This window comes from Excalfactoria chinensis, chromosome 14, assembly GCF_039878825.1.
Source record: "Excalfactoria chinensis isolate bCotChi1 chromosome 14, bCotChi1.hap2, whole genome shotgun sequence".
Taxonomy (NCBI): Eukaryota; Metazoa; Chordata; class Aves; order Galliformes; family Phasianidae; genus Excalfactoria; species Excalfactoria chinensis.
In genome coordinates this window covers 1854353-1879931 of record NC_092838.1, presented here as the reverse complement: position 1 = coordinate 1879931, position 25579 = coordinate 1854353, and the positions used below count along the sequence as shown (strand labels likewise).

At 43.1% G+C, this 25579-nt stretch overlaps 1 protein-coding gene across 5 annotated transcripts in view; it reads right to left on the bottom strand.

Annotated features, from left to right (window-relative positions):
• CREBBP (CREB binding protein) overlaps positions 1 to 25579 on the bottom strand; it is a 66169-nt gene that overhangs the window by 21087 nt on the left and 19503 nt on the right. For 2 of the 5 annotated variants that reach the window (XM_072349707.1, XM_072349710.1), the window contains 14 exons: positions 22351 to 22527; positions 16853 to 17102; positions 16203 to 16316; positions 10586 to 10828; positions 9858 to 9957; positions 9221 to 9367; positions 8656 to 8773; positions 6336 to 6528; positions 6108 to 6161; positions 5433 to 5557; positions 4673 to 4861; positions 3464 to 3880; positions 2653 to 2832; positions 2235 to 2421 (listed from right to left, as the gene is read on the bottom strand). In XM_072349707.1, the coding sequence (XP_072205808.1) occupies positions 2235 to 2421; positions 2653 to 2832; positions 3464 to 3880; positions 4673 to 4861; positions 5433 to 5557; positions 6108 to 6161; positions 6336 to 6528; positions 8656 to 8773; positions 9221 to 9367; positions 9858 to 9957; positions 10586 to 10828; positions 16203 to 16316; positions 16853 to 17102; positions 22351 to 22527 (2494 nt within the window). The remainder of the gene's footprint in view (positions 1 to 2234; positions 2422 to 2652; positions 2833 to 3463; positions 3881 to 4672; positions 4862 to 5432; positions 5558 to 6107; positions 6162 to 6335; positions 6529 to 8655; positions 8774 to 9220; positions 9368 to 9857; positions 9958 to 10585; positions 10829 to 16202; positions 16317 to 16852; positions 17103 to 22350; positions 22528 to 25579) is intronic. The other 3 variants (XM_072349708.1, XM_072349709.1, XM_072349711.1) reach the window with 3 other exon arrangements.

The following is a 25579-nucleotide window of genomic DNA, read 5'->3' as shown; positions in this document are numbered from 1 at the left end:
AATCAGAACAACAGAGCTTCAGCAGAACTTGTTACGTTCCTCATAGACTAACCATCATTCCCGAGAACATTTATCATCTACTTTCATATTGGTTTAAAATATATACGTATTCAAAATCCAGTTATTCAAGGTTATGACTTCACCTAAAAACATGAAGAAAAGTTGCCTTTATCTTTAGCTCCTAAGGAAGGTGATTAAAAACAGAGCATTCGATCACAGCATCCTCCTATCTGCAGGTAAACAGGGAAGTCACTGTCACTCTTCCTCAATTATATGCTCCTGGTTCTCCTGCAGCAAATCTCTGTAAGGAGCACAGCCAGCTATCCCAATTTCATCTTGGCTGTGTAGGTGGTAAGAAGAAAGAGGGATCTCTGCCCGCATCACGATGTTCTCCCTGACAAAGAACAGCAAGGCACCCCTTCTTTTAACTCCTAAAAAAAGTTTCACTTCTTCAAACAGGAAATTTTGCTTATGGTTACTAAGGAGAAAATCCTGAAAGGAAGATGAAGACGTCTTCAAAATAAGAAATACGCCCAGGAACCTTCCCTCAACACAGGCCTTTCATTATCACGACTTATAACAAAGGAAGAGACCAATAAAACTCATCTTGCAGGCCATCACACTATAAGGCCGGCAGCTACAACGAGAAGAGCTGACGGCAATACTACTTCTTTTGAGAAGACTGCAGGGGAAGAGGCAAGCAAACAAAAGCCTTCCCTTCAATCTATGGGGTTCAATACAACTGGATGTGCAGGGTGCTGACAGACTCCAACCGCACAGCAGAAGCTGCTCAAAAAGACACTCCTTTAAGGCCCAGGTGAATCTGTTCAAACATGAAGACACCTGGTCACTATTTGCTCCATGACCTCACAGCGCACACCCTACAACCACTTCCAGCTGTGAGACCCTCCCCCTGGCAGCAGCAGCATCAATCTGCATCCCAGGTCACGTTGGAGTGCACCTCTTCATCCCTCCCATGCCATCAGGAGTCTCAAATACCAACGGAAAATGAAACCAATGTATGAATCAAAAAACATGAGATGAGTCTCGTAAGCAGTTTTAAGATACCATAAAACCCTTAAGCACACTTCACTGTATTTGCTCTTGAATACCTCTTGGTTTATTTTGTGTTTAAATGCAAATGCTCTGTTAAAGCTGGATAAACTACTTGGTGAGAAAATGGCTCAGTTTAAAACTGTGTATGCAGTTTTACATGCTGGAGCTTCACATGTATTACACTGCATGGCTACTTAGTGACAGCATTTCTAAGACAAGAAGGTGTTACTAAAGGAGGTGTTGGAAACACACAGTAACCCAGACTGAATCACCAGAACGACACAGTACAGCTCTGCACAGACCAGCTCTGTAAGAACCATCTTCTCCCAGCTACTGACTCCACTGACTTGCAAGAACGCTTAAGGAGAAGCAATGATTCTTAACACTGGGAACTCAACCTGTTTGTAACTGTTAGTTTGAAACAGGCTCTGCAGCGCACTCTGGTTTGGCTGGCACACTGTGTTACAACTGAAATTCACATCTACTGCTTTATTCTAAGAAAACTATGTCTAATAATTAAATGCAGTGCAAGGCATATACAAGAGATCAAGATTCAATCTCTGCAAACTAAATCTTTACAATTTCTTGGGCACATTCATGCATCTGTGATGTTATTCTAATGCAATCCGATGTAGCTTCCTTTGAAAGAAAAGACAAAATGAATGGAATGTAGCCTTCCATGTTCTTTTTTTGACGCTTACATTATGTTGAAAGCTCACCTTTGGTCAAAAACTAAACACAGAAATGGTCATCTCAAAAAACCAAGCATCAAGACAGCCAGGGCTTTTGAGTCCAAAAACACTTATCTTGCTTTCATTACAAAGAGAAGTAATTAATTTGTGGCCGTTTTCTTTAGCATTAGATGTTTCCTGGTTACTGCATCTGTACTGAGCTCCTGTGAAAGAGCATTGGCCAAGATGTACGGGCAGAGATTCACGCACATCACCCAAGCAGCAGCCACTTCCTCACCACCTGAGTCCTTCTGGGCAGAAACTGGAAACTGCGAGGGTACTGCTGGCATCAAGAACACACCACGCTGCTCCCACCTCTGATTCAAGTAACATTAAAGGAATTCTACTTTCAAAAACAAATGAGCCCTTCCCAGCACAACACAGAAAACGGAAGGGCTCTTTAAAACAAAGTATGCAAGAAAAAGGGATCAGTTTTCAGACACGTACTTTTTTTGCGGGGCTGAGATGGCGATGTGGATTGTGAAGTGGTTCCATTTGTGCCACTTTCCTCTTCCTCCTTAGCTTCTACTTTTATTTCAGGCTTCTTTTCTTCTATTTCCATTGGCTCTTGTTTCAGCTCGGTTCCATCTGTTTCCTCTTTTGTTTGTGAAGATCCTTGTAAATCCTCCTCCACCTTAAGAAAGGAGGCAATAAGATGCACTGTTACACCTCTGACCCAGGCTTCAGCCCTTCAAATATCAGCTTATGAGATTGTCAAAGCACTCTCCATCCATGGCTTTCCTCAGGACAGTTACTTTCCAGTAACTACCCTCTTCTCACCCCTTAGCTCATCAATTCAGACATATCATTAAGTGCTTTTATATCTATCACTGCTTTCAGTTAAGCTGTATAGAATCTCATTTACCTCAGTCTTAGCTTCCACTTGTGTCTCACTAGTCTCTGGCTCAGTTTCTTCAGTTTTAACTTCTGATTTGCTTTCTAGCATTGGTGCATCTGGTCCTAGTTGCTGGGAATTCGTATCAGCACTAGCAACTGAGGCAGGGGTGGGGACCCTGTTATCAATACTAGCTGCTGCCTGGGATAGCTGTTGTAAAAACAGTACAAAAGAAAGACACTGCATATATAGAAATATTTTCCTTTACTAAAAAATGAACAGCACAAAAAAGAGACATGAGATGATATTCTAAAACAGTGCAGAACATGGATATAGGAGCTCACTGTAGTCAAGTTTCTACAGAACACATTCAGTAACTCTGTTTTACAGAGTAAAAGCAAAGGAAGATCTCTGCTCCAAACAAAGAGGCTTCTTTTACAGAGAAAACACCTGCCCAGTAAAACATGGTACATTCCTCCTCAGTGTAAAGCTCAAAAGAAAAAAGCCTACATAAATTTTATGATCAGAAAAGACTGATTCTGATTAAGGCCAAATATTACATTAGGCCCGATACTCCTCACCTTTCTAAACACTGCTGCCATTTTTACTTTGAGCAGATTGAAGTCATTCTTTATGCCCCCCCTCCTTCAAACAACGCTGAGATAATCTGAACACACGTTTTTACATATCTGTATAAGGAATCCTTTGCTCTAAAGTAGAAGCTAGTATTGACAGCCATACAACATACGGACTCTATACATTCGTGATGCGGTGCTATACATAGGGAGGACTTCTGTGGAACACCACTACACAAGAGCAAACACAAGTAGCTGGTACTTACTGGAGTGCCAGGTGGCTGTGCCTGCACAGATGTTGGCTGTTGCTGGGATGGCTGTGGGGTTGGCACAGACTGGGGCTGAACTGGGGTCTGAGGCTGCGGCGTGACTTGAGCCTGTGCTGCAGTCTGCCCCGTAGGCGTGCTTTGTGTCTGGGTCGCGTTGGGAACAGAACCCGGGGTCGGTGTAGGGGTTTGTCCTGAAGATGAGACTGGTGTGGATGGCTGAGTGGGTGCTGCTGGCTGAGGAGGAGTCATTCCAGTTGGTGTTTGGTGCTGAATAGGCGGCATCCCAGCAGCAGTGGACACGGGAGGTGTAGTCTGATGCAGAGGCGGCTGGGTCACTGGTGGGCATAGCTGACCACTCTGTGGTCCTAGCATGTTCATGGAGTTGGGAAGAGCAGCACTGGGAACCTGCCCCTGCTGGAGGGAAAGAGATTATCTTACAGACACATGGCTCCCAAAACTCCAGGAATCACAATTAACGTTTAAGCACTGACATAATCTTTGAAACACATCTAACTACGCTATGCAGCTGACTGTGCTCTGACTTCTCCTAATCAATTTTGTCAGCTTTTATTCAAAGACCTTGATGCTAAACTTAGATGCGCCTCACACATCACTTTCCACAAACACTACCAGCACACAGAAGGAATCCTCACAATCTCCGAGTAACACAAACCTGCAGACAGTCTGTAAATCATATCATTAGCTGGGCAAAGGTCACACTTTGCATACAAAACAGTTGCAAGCAAATATACACTGTAGGTCAGTACTGTAGAGCAGCCCCGCTCTGGAATAGAGCTCAGCACATTTAACAGCTGCCCCACTGCGGAACACAAGACCTAAGATCCATTTTTTGTTTTGTTTTTAATTTAAATTAAAACTTGCTTCTATATTGTCTGTGTGAAGTTGGGATTCTGCTCGGCTTTTTTTTTCCCCTGACAAAGTTGGTCAAGTAACTGAACCAGAGCCCAAGAAATTATAGGTGCTTCATTGTGAAGCTGTTCAAAACTTGCCTTGAGAAAAGACTTGCATCTTTCAGAATCTACACTGGGAATTATAGGACATTGCCCAAGTAAGCATATGGAGGTAATACTCCTGAAAGTCATGAATGACTGCAATGAACAACAATACACAGAGCCAGACAACTAAAATACGTCAGACCAAAATTATTTAAAGCATTTAACTCAGGCATTAGAAAACACACCGTACCTGTGCCACCCCTGCCTGGGCTGCTGACTGACCCATGCCAACATTGTTCACATTCATAGCCCCCGTGGAAGCTGGAAACTGATTCTGGGGCAGGAATTGGTTCTGGGTAGGAGCCTGACCCATCATGTTGTTGGAATGGGCTCCCATCATGTTCTGCGGCTGAGGCATTCGGGAAGGAGACATTGCCATCTAAAAGTTAACACCAAAATAAAGATGTCAGTGGTTTTTTATCATGCAGGAAGGCAAAGGAAAATACCATCAAAGCAATGAGCCAAAAGACGTGACAAAACATAAAAGGAAAAATGGCTTCAGTAAACCAAATGGAAGTGCGTGTATGCACGTAATGTCAGCATTTGTTTCACAGTATTCAAAAGGGAGTTATTTTGATACAATCTAATATTCAAATTATACTAACACTTTAAATATATTGGTGCTTTTCCCTTTTTCCTGAAGAATCAAAACATGTTTTCTTGGAGGAATAAAGACAGTACATAAACTGCAGAGAAGCAGCTCCTGAAAGGACTCTGCTCTTGCAGAATATCGCAACTCTGATATTTACCTCCCTAAAGACATTCTTTTAAAACACATAAATAACGAAAACAAATGCCTCAATAGAAGCTTGACAGACTCGGTACATCTCCATGAAATTATCCTACAATTTCCAGTCCTACTCAGTGACGCGGCCTTTTCAGAGCAGCATTAGCACCGGTAAATACCATCAACCAATTTTGAGAAGAACCGGATAACAACAAGTACGAACCGCAGGAACAGCGCCCATGTTGTTCATCTGCACAGGATGGTTCATTGGAGAAGCTGCACGGGGTCCCATGGGTGCTTGTGGCATCTGTACATTCCCTATGGACATGGGGTTAAACTGATTCATTCCTGCAAATGCACCCCCCAAAACAACTCATTAGGAACAAGTCATCACAAATTACCTATGTATGCTCTATTATAAAGTTCACATTTCTTATGGCTAAAATGTAACTGCCCTCCACCCTTTTCCTTGAATGCTGCTTAAATCACTTGGCTTAAGAGAGAAACCAAGATGAAAAAAAATATTTAGGAGAATGCCAGCTAGGGAGTGTTTAACTAATGGTGGCTTAGAAATGATGAGGAGCATGGATGATCTGTAAAGACACAATGCTGTATGTACACAATACCATAGGATGGTTTGTTGATGTAAAGTAATTGGGGATACTCTTTTGGGGGAAGCTGAAACATCCTGCAAAGATTCTATGATTCTATGACTGCACTGAGACCTTTACTGTCTCAGAGCAACAACAAGGAATGATGCTGAAAAAGGGAGACCCCAGTAAGTTCCCCGTCCCCCCTCCCCCAAGTGCAATTTCAAGATAAAAAGAGATGATTGGCATTTCCCCTAATGCTTTATTTTGCACCCTCAAAGTGTTGTTAGAGAAGAAAACATAGATACCTTGAGAAACCTGCATACGACTTATAGGCACAGTTGTCATGGACATAGGCCCATCTGCAACAGAAACAGATAAACAGTCAGAGAAAAGACACACTGTCTGAACACAAGGGTAGTCTAAAAAGCACAAGGGCACAAACCCTGCAAGGCCACAGCCAAAGTATTAGAACCAAAAACCCCGCTGTCCCACTTTGCTTTCCCTGGTGCCCACCCTGATGCAGAAGCACTTACTGGGAGGCCTGACAGGCTGTGCCTGGCCCATGGCAGCAGCCACCTGTGGGATGCCAGGGGGCTGAGGTCCCGGCGTCTGTAAGGCTGGCTGCGTTCCCAAGATCCCTTGCTTATGCAGACGAGACCTCCGCTTCTCTTCTAACTCCTTTTGTATCTTATAGATTTTTTCTGCTAATAAGTGATAGTATTCATCCTAAAAAAGAAAAATAGCACTCAACATCAAGCATTAAAAAGCAACGACAGAAACCATACAAGCCTACCTGAATAGTCAGCTGATTTGTTTTTGGTTCAGTTTTTAGTGCATGCACCTGCCGAGCTGAACAGGAACTACTTCTTTTCAGAACTGTCAAATCAAGACAGTCTCATCCCTGCTTTAATGCAGAAAAGCAAAACTGAGCTCCCAGGGACCTTAAGAGACTTGGCTTCATGACTACTCACTGCATTTACTTTGTGCAAATTAGCAGACAAAGGAGAAGACTACAGGGCCTCTGTTGCTTGGAGAAAGCGAGATTCAGTTTCTACGCGTTAATGACTTTTTAAACGTTATTTTCATAACAAACATTTCCACTAATGCAGAGACAAAACTAAGAGATGCCCCCAGAAACACAGTTATGCTAAACCAACTCCTGGAGATAGGTGTTAAGGACAGATCAATTCTTAAAGAAAGATGGAAATCACTTTTCCTAAAGAGTCCTGATTACCGACAGGCATTGTGGGAATAAGCAAAACCAAACAAAACCTCAGAAGAATGGAGAAAAATCAGTGAAAAATAATCTGCAGGCACAGGCAGCTGAACGCTGCATCTGAGCAAGACAGAAAAAAACCCATTTTACTGAATCTACCCTGACAACAGATCAAATAAGGCACTCACGCTGCACAGCAAGGGAGACAATTTTGCTTGCCAGCAATTGCTGGACACATCTGCCGAGCGTGAGATTACACACCTGTTAAAGGCAAAAATAATGCCACAAAGCCCCAAGATCACATTCATTTTGTGGGGACACCCAGGCCTGTAAACCCAGCGTTACAAGGAGCCAAGGTTCAGCCATGTACTTGTCTCAGAATCATTTTATCTACATCAAACTCAACTATATTGGTTATTACAGCAGGATCCAGCTCACTTTAGAGAATCAGGACAAGCTGAGTACCCCTCGTGAGCCTTGTTAAGAAAGCCCATCCTTTTCTGCTGTCCAGTCTAAAAGCACGAGGAGCCCTTTATTCTGCTTGGACGCTTCATCTGTAACTTCTACTTGTGCATTTAAGACTGTGCTACTTTCATATTACAAAGACTCCTGAAAAGGGACGTATTTACAAGGAGCTCATATTGGTAAGCAGTTTGACACCTTACACTGGCCCATTTTTCAATGCCAAAGCAAAACTAATGCTCCTCAAGAAGATCCAGTTCCCCATTCAATCACTTAGAATGTCTTAACTACTCCCTTCATCCAAATTCACTGCTTTGGAGCTTAGTAAGTTAAACGAATTCCCATGAAGGAGCCTTGTGCCAACAAGGCTCTGACAGCTGTATGTGTCTCTTACCTAATGACAGTACCCCAAGATTCTAAACAGGTAAGACTTCATTAGCTATCAGGACAGCACTACTGTTTTTACCTGATGAAAACTTTCAGGGAGTGGTTCCTTTAAGGTGGCAAAACTGCACTGACATAAAGCAATAGTATGTTCAGTGTGTCAGTCAACAGGGTTTTGTTTTCTGAGTAATACAGATTCGAGCTGACACCTCACTGGAGACAAAGAATTCACGAACAGATCATTCTGACTTGTTTCCCATGCATAGGATAAGCACAGGCAAACTGATTTCTTATTCTGTTAGCTGAAACTGCTATTTGTCTTAGCCGAATCACTCTCAGTGCTGCTGAGTAGGAGAGAAATTATTACAACACTGTAGGTAAAAGGTAAGCAGCTTATCACGGATGGGTCCCAGACAAAAGCTCCAATGGTAGGGAGGCATCAGAACTCTTATCTACAGAGATTTTCATAAAGTGGAACGTCAGCAAGGGAAACATCAAGACCTATAAGCTGTGCTCGAGTTTTCACACACATCAGTCAGACTTTCAGGGTGAATGGAAAATGGGCCAGCACAACATCGCTGTGTTTTCATGGACCTGAAGGAGGTGAATTAGTTTGGAGTGACATTAATCAGAGAGCATGGGGTCACACAAACACTGTCACAGACAGACAGCATGACTTCACTCATCAACAGAACGGGGAAATTATTTTCTGTACATTTCCTTACGCTTCTAAGATTTGCAATACTACAGCTCTTGAACATATTCTGAATACCCAGACTGAAGCAACATACCCTGCTGTTGGCAGACTCATACATATCTCCTTCAACTTTCCTTGCATAAGCCACCAAGTTCTCCATGCGGCGATCCTTCAGTGCTGCCGGATCCGGAGTGGGGAAGATGGCTTGGACACTACATGAGATGAGAAGGAATAAAGGAAAAATCCTTCATACAAAATCTGGTAATTCTATACAGCTTTATAACTGTCGCTCAGCACATTCCCTTGTACACCAGAGGCATAAAAATGCATCCAAACTGATTAAAATAATGTCTGTTGTATTGTTCCCCACAAGTTTAAAGCAAATTCAGTGATAAAATGTGAGGTTCGACAGTCTATAATCTAAATACTTCTGTCTACTACAGCAGAACAAATTTACTAGCCATACAAACTACTCCATCCCTCAGCGAGCAAGAAGAATGAACTGAAGAGGAGAGTTAAAGACAGTGGCTCACTATCAATGGCACAGTGTCAACAGCATCACTACTTTCTCATTAACAACTTTTCAGCTAGGAGATCTACAATACTGAAATTATTTAAAAATATCCAGGAAAAAATATGTGGTCTTGGTGAATACTTACAGTTTATGCACTAAATGATTGCGCAGGTCCTGAGTGACATGTTCATGCCATGCTTTCCTTACCCCGGTACTAGAAGGAGGTGCAGCTGTTGGCATGGAGCTGAGGTTTCCAACATTGCCAGAATTTGTGCCATCATTCATTAGGGGGCTAAAGCAAGGAAGGGAATGGGCTGTTAGAGTACAAGAATGCAAGTCTATGTAGTACGTCTGATGCAAAAGCAGTTTTTAATTGCTTTCATCGCTTCTAGTTATTGCATCAAACATTCTGTAAGTAAAACACTGATATTAACTCAACAAGCTACAAAGCATACAGCAGCAAAGCCCAGGAGCTTATAAGACATGATAAAAAAATAAATCCTATCTGCTAAGGTATTTGTATGTTTAAAAATACAACATATTCTTCCCTTTAGAATTTATTTAAAACCACTAAATGTTCTGGGGATCTCTTGGGGGACTTCTTCTGGGGATCTCTAAAGCGGGAGATGTAGAACTGAAACATGAAAGAAGAGAGCAGCTATAGATGTGGCTGATCACTCCAAGCAGCAACGCAATTAGTTTCTAAAGCACGCTCTTTATTTACATTCATAAAACATGTAAATAAATGTTTAAATGAGCAAGAGTGAAAATGTGTGCATTACTTATTTGTCCCAAGGGATGTTGGAAGAGCAGGTTCAGAAATTAGACTAGCTTGCTGGTCTGTTGTGATTCCTCCTGTGGGAAGGTTCATCTGGTTGGCTCCTTTGAGACAAAATCAAACATCATTGGTACCTGGCTCACCATTCTGACAACAGCACAGAACTTCATTTAACACACAGCTGGTTAGCAAAATAAATATAGAGTACCAAAGAAGTCAGTACCCACTATGGTGCACATACACAGCTACTGCATGTGCTAATTTCAGTTTGAACATCTTTTCCTAGAAAAAGAAACAGACTAGTCTATGAAAATTTAAGAGTCAGAAACTCTTTGTAATGGTTCTAGAAGGCAAGAAGATGATAATAACAAGCGAGTTCCTGAGAGAGGATAGTGTTTGCTATAGAACAGTCTGCCAGAACAGAGGAAAGAACCGTTATGCAAAAATTCTTACAGAATTCTATCTAATCACCTTAGACAGCAAAAAGCTGTGGACTGTATTTCAGAAGGAACATAATCCCCTACCATTTAGCAGAAGGAATATATACAAAACTGTCTAATATTCAGACATAAATAAATGAATGGTAGCTTTTAAGTGGTATAATTTTTACGTTACTGATCAACATCAACAGCAAGTCACCACTCTGCTTCTGTGAAATACAGTTCAACATAAAAAAATTCCATACTTTGGTTTATTTAAACACCTTAGTTTTGCAATATTTTTTCCACCTACCCAATGCATTAATGGTCCTCATTTGCTGGTGAGCCTGAGGCTGTGCTGGCTGTTGGCCTTGTACCTGGGGCTGCAACTGTGTCTGAGGCTGGTTGCCATATGGGAGTCCAAGAGCAGCATAGGCTCGTTGCATGGAGCTGGGGTCAATCGGATTAGGATTACTTAGCGATGGATTATTCTGCTGGCCTGTTCCAACTGAACCAATGGAATTCTGCATTCCACCAGCTGGAGACCCTAGGAGGGCTATAAAAAGAAAGAATAATAGAAAATTGAATAATCAATGAGGACAATCAGAAACACGATCCCATGAATCAGTAGAACACACACGCAGTTGTACGCTATATATCTTTGTTTCTAACGTCTGAGTGATCCCTGAGATGCCAAGTGGGAAACTGAATCCACAGGACAGAAATCACCAAAGCAACTGATGCAAACAGTCTAAAGAAGGGCTGTAAGTTTTATGCAGACAAGCCCATAATTACCATAACACACATGGAATATAGACTCCAATGTGAAGTTCAATAGCCTACTTGGAAAGGTGGACTAAAGGAAAAAAAATCCTCTGCTTCTTTCCTTCTAACCAACCCTATTTTAGGTCAAAATATTTGGCACCAGAAGAGAGATCCTGAATTAAGGATCAGCACAAATACAGCATCATTGGACACAAAAGTAGTACTGAACATCTGCTGGCAGCAGCTTTAATTCTCAACAATCTTTCATTAGCTGAAGGATGAAGAAGTTTGTCTATAACCAAAGTTTAGAAGAGTGACAAAAAGCCCTGGTAAGTTTCCAGCCGTACTCAATAAATCTAAAACAACACGGGGAGTCAAAGCAGGCTTTGATAAGCAACTTCTGATAAGCAACTTCTATCATGGTATTTAGGTACTCAGTAATCTATATGACCACCACAACCAACTGACCACTCTCACCACAAAGATGTACGGAAGAGCCATTTCCACTTCAAACAGGAAATTGAAACTACATCAAAAAGCAGTTTTATACTAAGCTAGAATTGAACAAATATCTGTATTCCAGCCCCATTTGAGCCGCCATTCCAAGCAGAACTGTGCTTCTCTGTGAATGACACATGGAGTATCCTTCACTCTGGAGACACCGCACACTGGTATCAATGGGGCTCTGGTAAAAGAAAACATACTCCACATTTTCCCCCTCAAGTAATTGAGGATGTAATACATGCAAAAAAACTGTGATGCAAACACAGCAACAACAATAGCTTTTAATACAACAAGAGCAGTTTTACTGAAGCACTGAGAGGCACGTGGTTAGGGGAAAAGCAAAGTAAATCAGGAGAACAGGCTTCTGAGACATTAACTGCATCCCAGGCTTTCTTAAATCCTTACCACTACGGAAACAGAGCATCACTGACAAGGACACACACACACTTTCATCTGCTGCCCAAGAGAGAAAAGGCAAAAATCTAACAAACCCCAAACTGCCACACGTATCACAGAGCCAGAATTTGCTCTCTCCAGACGGCAATTCAATCCCAGCTCATTTCCTAAGAAATGCAGTCACTGATCCCCCCCTTCTGCCCTCGGTCCCACAGACACTCAGTGAGGGCAGAGGCGATAGTCCGGTTCTTCAGACAAGCATTCCTGAAGAAGGAGCCCAGTCCAACACTTCCAAAGGGCAATCTGTCAGGAAAAGACTGCAGCTCTCCAGGGTATCTCCATCTCTGAAATCCTCAACATGCACAAAACTGTTTAAGAGGCTCATGCAACCTAAGAGAAAGATGCTCTAAGCATAAGCCAAGAAATAGGGAGTCCCAAAGAGGTTCAGCCACACTAAACTTGTGGCACTTTAGAATTCCAGAGGCTGTTGTGACTGCAGAGGTCTGATCTGGGACCTAATGGATCAGCTTGTAAAGAAAAGAAGAAAGGATGGTATTTCTTGAGGAAGCTGTGACAAAAACCCGCATGCTTTCAGTGTTGGTTGTAAATCCAAGGCCCATCTCCATGGATGCAGCACAATGACCACAGGTGAAGCTGAAGCTTGTGAACGGGAAAAAGGCATCCAGTCACCGCACTGAGGCCAACCAAATGCCTCCCTGCTCCTTCCACGTGCTCTTTCATGAGATTAAAAAAGAAAGCAAAAACGTTTTCTTGGAAAACTGATACCACCCTGAAGAAAGGTGCCCTGGCAACCTGACAGAGATCCAAGCTGTGGGAGATGAGTTTAGGCAGGATGCAATTTGAAACACTGATGGTTTCCAAGAAGTTGTGTGTGTGTGTGTGTGTGTGTGTGTGTGTGTGTGTGTGCACGTACCTACTCAAGCATGCAAAACTCCCCAAACTTGGTAAACAGCCAAACTTTGCTCCAGTGCTTCAAACTGGAAGAGCTTCTTACAGGACAGCCTGTGTTCTTATAGCTAGTGGTCCGCTTATAACACTGAGATGAGGGCTCTGACTGCCTGGGGTCAGCGCTTCTGTATTTGATAGCTCCATCACAAAATGTATTAAGTATTTTCACAATAGAAGGAATCTGATTTTCAAGATGTTTCCTTTGTTTATTTTCACTGCTTTCTTTATATAGATAGATAGATAGATGTGAATGCATGACATCATCTCAATCCATCCAACAAGATGGAGGAAGACAGTATTAAATTCCACACTGGACAGATCAAGTGCAAATGCAGTCAGTCCTCTGTGTCTGATGCCAGAGGAGATCGAGCCAATTAAAATAAATACAAAGACTGAAACAAACAGGAGTTCTCAAATTAGCTGACTTGCTACACAGAGCAACGTCTGCTGTGATTTTTCATTAACTGGTGTTTCAGACATTGCTAAGTTCAAGACAACTCCACTCACATTCAAATACTTTACAGACAACCAAGGTTCTGTTCATGGACCTTAGCAGTGAAGGTGCAGACAAGCAGAAGTGAAGCAGCAGCTGATGAGGCCTCCTTGGGCATATGCACTAGGATACAATCTAAGTGACCAAGCTCTCCTGCATCAGTGTGCGAAGGGGGTGACACTGCCTTAAGGTAACTGCACACATGCTTTCTAGAGGCAGCCCCCCACACTTACTGATTTTAAATTCAGAATCCAAATGCCATTCTAACTATGAATGGGCAGCACTTCTCTAACCTGGCTATGTCAAAACCATCAGTAAATTTGTGATAAGCCTGTTCTAGAATGTTTGCTTTGCTTCCATGTTCTGGAATTAAAACTCATTCAAGCAGCGCTGAAGTGCTTTGTCCTGCAGCTCCTCACTCATCACTATATCCCTTCTGAGAGGCTGGAGCAAAGTCTGTGCTGGGAACCTGGTTTCACCTCAGCACCAGCCTGTCCTGCACCCAAAAGGAGGCAGCTGTACACAAGGTAAGCATACATGGTTGATGGATTAAAGACTGTATCACAAATCAAATCATGGTGAACAAAGACAACGTGTAACTTAAAGGTAAGAAGTGTCAGCATTATGTTTCATCAACAATGCCATTCCAACTTGTTTTTAGTTAAGTATTAAGCTAAAAGCCTTCACATTACATTGCACTGAATTCCTTTTCCCCCATCCCATTCCCACCCTTCATTCCTCAGTCCGTACCTTCTGAATTTCTGGCCCCACATCCTCTACAATGGCATTTTCATCTCAGATTTACTCTCTTAATTAATCTTTTTCCATCTTCTTTATATATATTTTTTTCCATGTTCAATAATATCTCATCAATGCTTCAACAATAAAGAAGTACTTCCTATCCAAACCAATCCTCCAAGCCCCAAACATTTGTACCAAATTTCAAGTCATTACTTGCAAACACAGGAGCCTCTAAGCCTGTTCCAAAGAAAAGCCTCCATTTACCTTATGCAGAATAACTTTTTTCTTGGCAGTTTCTCCCTAGCCCCTACCCTACCCAGACAGATACACGGCACACATCAAAAGAGCCATTAGGAACAGGAGAAACACTTCACACTTGTCCCATTGTGTCCTACAGCAAGGCACAGTACTGCTCATAATGGCACAAATGTCCCTTGAAATCTGAACATGGAGTGAGACACCTCTAAAGAAACAGCTCTGTTCTAACAAAGTGAACATCAGCAGCAGACATAATATTCCCAACTTATTCTCTACCATACGTAGATCCCTCTCTCTTCTCTCAATTAGTAGATGTTGTAATTATTTGTTCCTAACAGAACAAGCTCTCTTCAGTTCTCAGGTTAGGTTTCACCTGATCAAGCAGAGTATTTTCAAATGCACTTATTACTGCAAATGACTTTCCTAGATGTCTAACAAGTGTGATACTTCATAATACACCTAAACAAGTCATTTCAGCATTCGTCTTCAGCCTTCAGACAGCCCGTGAGGTCTCACTGACATAACTCAGGGTAACTTGCGCATTAAACAGCACAGTTTCATGGCTACTGCTGTTGGATTATTGATTACTTGAACAGAGAGGGAGATTTTGTATTTATTTTCTCCTGCATACAACAGGAGCACCAAAAACTACATTTATTTATCCAGTGTAATTCTATTGCAGTCAAAACAAGACCCATTGAATTACATCTCACAACCAAGTTACCTTTTAAGGACTGTTTTTTGCTTATAATTGCCATCTCTTCTGCTAGGTTCTATGAATGATGTAAAAGCAAATACTAACTAAACCAGCCTTCTACTGAAGCTCGTCTTAAAAAAAAGACAACAAAAACCAACCAACAAACAGAACAACACAAACAGTTCAACTGTGTTCGATAACAACCGTGCTGCATGGATATCTCATGCACAGACTGTGCCATATTGGAAAGCAAAGCTATCAGCACATTTTTCAGAGACCAAACATAACTAATCAAGTGCAACAAATTAGTTATCACACATCAAGAAATATTTGGTTTGTGAAGGAGCCATGTGGTAAAACAAAACCAAATCCTTGCTTCCAGAGCAGCTCTATGACTTCATTTTTTTTTACTATTAATATTTTTTGAGGGAAAAAAGCTCTCCTGAAATTATGACAGCATCTTCACTGATTAATGTGGGCAGACTTAACAGCTTTTCTCCCCTTTGCCTTCATCTCACCTACCCTAACAGCTCTTCTCTGTCCTCCAAGGTTTATTAGTTTTCCTCGCTGTACCTAAGTGGAAATTAGCAGAGAGCTTCCAATACAAATCTAATGTACAGGCTGCACGAGTCCTTCAGCTATTTCCCATTTCTTAACCCTTGTTTAAATACACTTAGGCACAACACTACTTAGACTTCTAACACTGCTGCATCTCTGCAGTCAAATGTTCTAAGTCAGCACAGTTCGAAAGGAACCTATCAGCCTAAATTCAGTATTTTCTGTTTAGGAGCAAGAGGGAAGAAACACCCAAGAAACAGCCTGGACTCTGGATGCCCCATCCCTGCAGGAATTCAAGGCCAGGCTGGATGCGGCTCTGGGCAACCTGGTCTGGTGGTTAGCAACCCTGCACAGAGCAGGGGGTTGAAACCAGGTGATCATTGTAGTCCTTTTCAATCCAGGCTATGCTATGATTCTATGATTTAAGTTATTTCTGGTGGCATGAAAAAAAGAAAATACAGTAACTTAATTGATTCTTACGTTGCACATGTGATTAACTCCATTTTAACCACATAACTTCATTGTGACAGCAGGAAAACAACTACTCACGCTGTTGGTTTCTCTTGTCACTGGCATTTTTCAAGGGAAGGCACACAGGACAGTCGTGCCGAGTACAATTCTTCCAGTGGGAGATGATTTGTCTCGAAGAAGCACAATGAGCAACTGCAATGGGAAAAAGCAGTAAGATCAGGGTCACTTCCTAGTTAACTGGTTTGAATAATCTCTTTTTCAAAGCCATTCAACTCCCTCCTCTACAAGCAATTATTTATGTATAACTAAACACAGCTAAATGGAACTGAACATTTTTGGGACTCACAACAATGTCATAACAAGTGTAGGAAGCAAGTGCTAACATTTAAGACATTCTACATGACTGAGTTACTGGCAATTCCGTGATGAATATTACATCCTCTTTATACAACGATGATGAAAGGCTCTCAAGCCCACTGTTGGTGATATCCTACTTCTAGAAGGCAAATACTGCATTCTGTTTTCTAAACAGAAAAGCGCAGAGAACAGGAATGGAAACAGGGTAAAGGTAACGAAAAAGGGAGTCGTTGTTTAATTAAGAACTAGTTATTCCATTCATCTGCGCTGAGTATGGGGGGGTCTTCTTGAGAAAAGAGAAACACTGCTGACAGCTGCCCAATAAACAGCACTGGGGACGTTCCCGTGTAGCTCCAGCAACATGCTCTCACCTTGACAGGCCTTCCCAGCCTGGCAGTGTGTCATGTGGTTGAGGACGTTCTTCATGGTCCGGCAGTGTGGCAGAGCACAGGCTCGCACCTCCCCGTTCGCCTGCTCACGCCTCTGACATTTGTGGGCATGAAGTAGCAAAACCAACTGCTGCTGGATCAGTTTGCGCTTCTCCGGGTCTGCTGTTGGTCCAGTTGCCATGGCCTGCGTTGGTACAATTCCCACTTGCTGTACTTGAGTTTGCATCTGGGACTAAGAACAAAGTTAGTTTAGCATCAGGTCTCCAAATCTGAATTCTGATCTTCATCTTGTACAGTAATTTGGGCATCACAAGACTGTCCTTACATCACAGGCTCCAAGGGTTATCACAGCACTCTGCAGCATTCTGGAATATTTTGTTCTCTCATTTCAGACCATTACAAGTACACTGAGAGATTCTGCTGTTAAAACATTTGCATTCAATACTTCAACGAAAAAGGCAACTAAGAATCTTCGGTTTATTAGATAGACCATAACTACAACAGGAAGGAGCTCCACTGTCAGTATTGTGTTGTATTACAGGCAGTATACACACAATATTAGGCACTTCAATCCCAGTTTACTCTACATGAAAGAGTTGGTCAACAGAAGAAGACAATGACATTTATATGACTGTCTCTCTGGTACAGTGACAGAAAGAGTGCATTTTCCAAGCCTCAATTAGCACTGCTGCTCCTAACAAATGAGCACTCACATTCCTTTCGTAGCTAAAAAGCCTAAGGTTAAATGCATACAGTTTACTTCCAGAAAGGGTCAACTAAATCTGGACTGCATTACATCTACCAAAGTGATCCAGAGTTTACTACAGAGCAATATTAGGTTGTGTCAGCTCTTTGAATCTGCTGCTTTCTGTGTCCAGCATCCATTCTTCATACAGCCACACTTCTGCAGCAATGCCCAAGTCCTGCCTGATGGAGCCAGCACACACACTCAGATCTTAAGACCAGGACACGGCTCCTAACAGACTGGCAATGCTTCCTTGACATGGCCTTTCTTCAGCACAGATTGGAAGTTGTTTAATTAACCACCTTCTTCTGAAGGACAACAGATGTAGAAACCCTATCTTCAGAAACCCTATCTTCAGGATGTTCTTATCACAAAGATGATTCCACTACACTGAACCCGCTCACCTGCAACAGCTTCACTAGAAGCAGCATGTATGGCAGAAGTCTTAAACCTTTATGACTCAGAGCCTGAGTTAATGTCATGGACAAAGATTGAACGACACCAAGGACCACCTTGATTACACGTAGTTACCACAGTAATGTGTTGTAAATTCAGGGTACCAGAAAAAAAACTTCACCAATTCCCAAGCTACATAAAAAAAGCTGATATTTAAAACACACAAGTACAAAATAACAACAGGATTACACTGGGAAGGCAGTGGGTGAAACACTTTGGTGCTGTCTACACAGCTATTGACCAAAGCCTGCTTCCTGCATTTAAGAGGAATCAGCCCTACATGATAGAACAGACCATTAACAGCCCACCTACTTTTGACCTTTGAGAAACATTTTTCTGGTAGGACACCCTGAAAAATACAGTAAGAAAAAAAGAGGTTGAGGCAAAGCTATCTACTTATGCTCCTGGGGCGTGCAGCTATCATTTTTAAGCCTTCAATTTCTGCTGTGAACAAATGCATGTGAGCAGAACAGGTTTTACTGAAACAATCTGTAGGTCACAAATAGGAAATAATTAGTTCAGCCAATCTGCAGAAAAATATGAGACCATGCCAAAGAAAATCCTGTTGGAAGTGATGCTTTCATCCCAGTCAAAGAATTGTTTCCCTAGCCAAAATCCAACTCCTGTTACTGCTCTATCAGTTAACAGGCACCATCACTGCTTTATCAGCACCGATACAACGCCCAAAGCCAATGGGGTTTTCTGAGCAGAGAACAAGCAGTCTTGATCAAGCTGAGAAGGTCTGCAGATCTTGGCACCTTGCTCATCTCCACCACACATCAAACATATCAGTAACTGAAAGTCCACCAACAGCCTGACTGACAAAACCTTCGTTCACCAGAAACAGTAACACAAGCCCTCTATATTGCACAGTAATGACTAATACCATTTAAAATTATGGGAGCTGTATATCTATTCTGCGAGACAGCACTGCCCTGTCCCTGCTCTAAGAAGCAGAAACACGCTGTGCTAATGGGTAGTGCAGATGCACAAGTATCCTGCATTCATAGATGTAGAAGGCTGGAAAGTGTCCTGGCAGCTTTACCAAGATGACCAGAAACCCTCTGAGCTGTGATGAGCTTATATTTGAAAGCATTCAACACTGTCCCTTATGATCAAGCACCATCTACTACCTCCCTACCTACCAAACCTGAGAGCCTGCAATACAGTTTGCAAGTGAGAAGTGAGGCAGGGTGCCACTTCTCAGCTCCCACACCAGAAGCTGACATGATGCATCCTAACATGATCAATGTGCTCGGAGTCTAATATTTATTTCTCTATTTTAACAGCTTTAGCAGTGCTGTGGCTGGAGGCATCAAGAGTGAAGAGCAACATTTCCATCCTTCAACTTTCACCCACCATCTAACTTCCACCTCTGAAGCTGGAACTGGGGAATGAGCCTTTTAAGACCTTATAATAAGCACAGAAATGAGAAGGCTCCTACAGTCCTGCCACAGAAGGAACCTGAACAGCTGGTCCTCAATGGCTTTTAACCCCTGAAACAGTTTTCTTCCACAAGCAGCCAATACCTCACTGCTATGCAGTTGAATGTGCTGGGAGTCAATGTCTGCCTTAAATACTACTGTGTGTTCCAGAGCCTGAGCACCCTGCAAACAGGAGGCTGCACCAAGCGCAGGCATGGCTCACTTCCTCCATCCAGAAAGCCTAGATCGTTTCTCTGCAGCCAAGTATGGCCAACCCGGTATCAAACAAGTGAGTTACACAATCCCCATTTGTCGTTCTCTTTGGAAATGAGCCACCTGCTCAAGCCTCCAAGTTGTACATCCTGTAAGGAGTCTGAGTGCTCCTCCAGCAGCCCTACAGAGCAGTAACTACAGCTGCCCACTCCAGGATGCTTCCAAAAGTCAGAACCATGCAATGAAAATGTAAGCTGGGAGTTTTGGAACTTCAGGAGCTATTCTATACCTTGATTTTTTTTTGTCCCTTACCTACTAAAATGGGCCATCAATTCACTACAAAAAAAATCCAGGCAATCAGCCCATAATAAAAACTGACACAATCCCAGGATTCACTACTATATTGTTTGGCCTCACAGCTTAGAAAACAAAAAACAAGCAAGAAAACCCACAATCCACTCTGCTGGCACTGAATATTAATACCCTAAAGCTGACCTCTTAATCATTTTAATACCGTAAGGTTTGTTACTTCTTTCCTAATTAAAGAGATTATACCAAATGTGCTTCTCAGGGCTCAGGGTAAGGTCACATACAGAGTAAAGCCTCACCATCCCTTACTCCTCTCTCTGATTCACACGCTCTTTTTGGTAATCAAAGCATTTCACATCTGCTGGAATCTGGTTTCTCAATTCATGCGACGTGTAACCAATGGTTTCATTCACACGGGACTGCTTCTCACAACGGATATTATTTTGGGGGCCCTTTAAGATAAGGGCAGCACAGAGAGCTGGCTGGCAAGATAACGTGGTTCCTGTCCATTAAAAAAAGAAATAATGGAGATCCTTTAAACGGAAGTGACAGAGCAGAGGGATGGCAGTGAGAAGATGGGGGGCTGCACCGTTCCTACTGCACGCTGAATAACACACCAGCCCTGTGGAAGGAGCAGCATATGGCCATGTATGCACCATTACCACACAGTCACACTGCTGCCAAGGAAAGGTTAAATTTTAACGTGTCTGGCATTTATTTGTTTTAAATTCTTGGCTTTACAATAAAACATTCAGATGGAAACTTGAAAGTTCCACCCCAACAGAAACAAGCTCGGAGGCTGTGCCACCATTAAGTGGGGCTGGGACTGCTTGGCCAGAATGGTTCCCTCTCTCCATACTGTATGGGGAGGAAAGAGAGGTTGGACATACGAAGCTTTCTGATGCTCGAGATGGTTTTGTTTGCCCTCCTGGAAATCTCATATTTTCAACGTTTTAAAGAAACTGCAACTGAAAATACTAAAAAAGTTTCTTTCATTTCCCTCTGTCTGTTGGTTAAAGAGGGAGAGAGGAGGCAACGTTTCTTCTCTTACATCCTCCCCCATCAATAGGAGAGCCTCGATGGCAGCAGCCTTTCCTTCACTTCATCTGAGGATCTGCCACTACCCCCTGTGCTAGGATGTGTGTGCATTAGGAATAAGGTCTCCCCTGAACCAGCTGTTCAGATGAGCACACAAGTAGGCTTCAGAACAACCCAATCAAATACCAAACTTTGGGCAGAACTTCCAATTCTCTGCTGAATCAGGGGGTAATTCATTTGCTTCACACTTGGTCCTAACTTAAAACATTTCAGAAACAACATCAGAAGAGCCGTGCAGCTATTTGTCTTCTACAAACATTCCTCACGAGTGCGAGCGGTGCTCTGAACTCAGCTCAATTCTCGTTGGCAGCTCCTTTCCATAAGCAGTGAATTCCAGATGAATAATTACACAAAGATGTTACAGTGCAGCTGATGGAGAATTAGGAGCTGCTCCTCTAAAATTCAGAAGGAAAGAAGTTGACCACATTGCACCCCTTCTCATAAATGGCCTTATTAGCTACAGGCAGGTAACAAATTCACTGGTAGAAGACCAGGTGTGGCTTGTGCCAAAAAATAGCTGGGTTGTGAGTTAAATTAAAAACTAAGCAATTTGCATCTTATGGAAGGTTTTACAAGTTTCTATAGTAACTGCTACCATGTATAAGAATATAAAAATGCAACAAGCCAGAGTTTCCATAGAAACAACACAAGCAGTTTGATTAATACAGACATGCTGAGACAAATGGGAATATTTAATTTTGCTTTATAAAGAAAACTCTAGTAAACAGGATACTACAAACTTAGGCAAGATATCCTTAGAACTTATTCTAATAATCCTAATGTGCTTGGGAGCTGCAAGTCGTGCACAATACCAACTGAAAGGCATGCCGTGTGTTTACTATGTTAGACTGAAAGGATATGAAAGCTCCTGTTCGGCTTTCAGAGAAGTTCGTGGTGTAACCAGCACACGTTTTAACTGATTGAGGAATTTAAACCTACAAGCAGTACTTGCAGAGAAGCAGTTTTCATCCTGCTTGGCAATAAAAGCACCAGAGAGAAGGAAAGGATGAAATGCAATCTCATAACAAAACACAGTGTTTGCTTTGGAAGTTAAATTACTGTAGAAAAACAGACAAACTTCCCACGTGCTCCACGGAGCAGCAGTGAAAAACTGAAGGGGTTAACTGGTGTTTAAGTGACCACATCCAGTACTGCTGCAGAAGCCATTACACCCCAGAATTCAGGATGTACAATGAAGACACGGCTGCTGAGGGAAGCAGTAAGGTACAACTCACCATATTGGGCACGCTGGTGACTGGAGTGCTCTTGATGTCAGCGGGGAAGGCAGGCAAACTGTTGGCCATGCCCGGCTTGTTTGGTAACTGAGGATTCACTCCCGTTGCTGCCATCTGCTGCCCTCCAGTTTGACTGAAGGGCTGCCCGAAGGGGCTGGTGTTACCTGCCATTCCCATCTGCAAAAGAATGAAATTAATGTAACTTCAGAGACTCTGAAGGGACATTAAAAAAACAAAACCAACACGTCAAACACCCATTTTCGTATTCACAAAGCCCAAATTCTGCTTTAAGTTGTTCAAAATTAGATTCTCAACTTCACAACTTCAAACAAATAACAATGATTTCAAAATATACATCAATATTTGGCTTCGTGCACTTTCCCTGCGTGCACCTGAAGACAATTTAACTAACAAAAACACCATGCAAATGCAAAGGGGAACGTAAGATTACTCCTCCTAATCTGCATAGAGGAAAAAAGCTACTCTCTCCAATGCTGTAACAACTCTTAAAAACCACACAAACCTCAGAAGCACTTTGCTGCATTCCGCGTACAAAGCATGACTTTGTGTGCAAAGAGGAAGGGAACACACTGAGCTATCGAGTAAATGCTTATCTGCTTGTTTGAGCAGTTGAGGGAAAATGTCTAAACAAAAGGCTATCTGTGGCTGATATCCTTCACAGCTTACAGCCCCCAGACCCCGAGGAACAGTGAGCAGAAATACAGCTCGTGCTGAACCACTAAGAACAGCATCCGTCCCAAGGAGCCATTTTGCCTGAGCAACAGCCTCCCAAAGTGGTGACATCTCCATCAGCTGAGCCACCAGACAAAAGGGCCCCTAAAAGACATCAGCAGGAATGGCTGTTCCACCCCTCAAAGGAACGTGGCACAGAAAGTGGAGCAGACAGACTTGTGCTTGTTCTTTTCCCATACATTGGGAAGAACCCTAAATGACTTTGTCACCTGTCAGAGTGCCTTGAATATAAACCAAGCACGCCTTTGTTCCAAAGGCTAAATCCTATTTCTCCCTCCCTTTGACCTCTGCAGCCCTCCCGTGCACCACACGCTGTGCTTCTGATCTGCTCTCACTTCCCCAGGGCAGTTCCTGGGGCAGCACGCAGGTCGGCCCCGCAGCCCCAGAGCTCTGACAGGGGCAGAGTCCAACACACTGCTCGGCACCGCACTTTGGCCCAGGGCCTGGTGTTGGGATGCACAGCACCTGCTGCTGCGTGTGTACCCAGGAAAGACTGCAGTTCTAGCTCAGCTCTTACACTGAAGGCGCTACAAAGCCTAACATATGCAAAAACAGTAATACAGTCTGACTTGGGTACCTCCAACAAAAGCCTGTACAATACCGCCTGCCTCCTATACAAATGGTTTTCTTTTCTGGACTTGCAAATGAGACGTAAGTACAAACAGCCTGAAGTTTAACCTGAGCGTTAAATCAGTGCCCTTTTAATTTTTTACATTTATCCATTAAGGTTGTGTCTGAACAATTAATAGCCAAGCGTTTAATAAGCTTACCCACTTGTCTCAGCCCACTATTCCAGACAAGGTATGAGAAAGGACCGTGCAATAATACCCAGAGCTGCTCGCTCACAGCCTGACAGCCCATCAGGTTCTTCTGGATGAGCACAGAACATTTTAAACTTGCTAAAATCTGAGACCACCCCAAGGCTGTGAGGCCTTGCAGCCCTAACAGGCACCATCAACCCTGCTCTATCAGTTGTCAGTGTTTCATTTTGAGTGGATTTTGTTATGAATCATATCAGAACTAAACAGAACAGCAACAAAGCAGCCCTTCAAGTCACCTAAATTGAGTGCTTAATACAGCAACTGCCTTTCTAGGTGATCGCTGAGGCACAGATATCTGATCACAATTCTAAGACATGCCTTGCTGCCCATTCAGGCTGAGCTGGGAGCAGACACCGGGCACAAGGAAGGGAACCCACGGCTACAGTTACACCAGCCTACAACTAAGGGACCTATTTGTTAACATTGCAAAACATCAGACATCCCCTTTCACCTCAGCTTCACTTCTGAGCACTACTGCCACAAGACTCCAATGAATAAAAGACATCTCAGGAAGTGGAAACTCTTATGTGGCAATCTGTGAAGTAAATACGGAGACAAAAGCCATGAGACCACGCACCAGACGAGTTCACTAGAACCCACAGATGTTCCCAGGCTCACCAGCTGTGATGCTTTTCAACCCCATTTCACTTGAGAGGAGCTGAGCTTCTCCAACGGGACTACAACTCCCCGAGAGCAGGAGAAGTGCACAACTCAAGAACTGCTCTAACAAACTCCCACCTGTCTGTAAGGGCTTTCAGCTGAGGACACGATGGAGGAGGAGCTCTAGCAAAAGCAGCTGCCAAAGAGCATCAGCTCCCAGCGCTTAGGAACCACTGGAGGAGGAGCAGGGTGTGCAGTGCAGCTGCAGCCTCCCCAGCAAACAGCTGGGCAGCAGCTCAGCACGGGAAAAGGAAGAGTCAGATCCTCTCTGTAACCGGCACTGAAAACACATCCAGGCATCAGCCGGCACTTTCCAGTTAGCAAACGGAACATAAAAATCCTATGTGAAGCAGCGGCAGTCAGTTGAGATCTCACAGACAACAGGCAAACACAGCCGTCCAACTGCTCACGTGCAGCCAGGGTTTCACACTGCTCACTTGTTCTGCAAAGCGAAAGCAGCAGCTCGCAGCAAAAGCACCGGAAGGCGCACAGTGCCACGGCTCCTTGCCCTGCCTGGGGAAACAGGGAGCAGAGGGGGACAGCAGTCCTCTGTGTCTCTGCTTCTCAAACAGAACTCCGACCCCAGCACAGGGAGTTGCACAGATAACTCCCCGCCATCCACAAAGCTGAGGCAGCACTGAGGGCTCGGTAAGCTGGGTAGCAGAGCCACCCCATGGAACTGCAAGAGCCTCGGATGCACTGTGCTTAGTGCAGGCAATCTCAAACGCATTACTTCTACTGAAAACCCATTCTTCTCAGAAATACAATAAATGCTCTTCTCCTTTAAGGTGGAAGATGCACTTAATTGGATAATCTTGCTATCCCAGAAAGACAGGCAGATTCTGGCTCCCCTTTTTCATCGCTATGGAAACTCTCTAGGATGCTGTGACCTATTACTGAGGATGGATCAGAAATCAGAGCATCTCATTTGACTCACACAAACCAAGGAATTCACCAACTTCCAAGTTGGCCAATGTGGACAACACAGGACACCT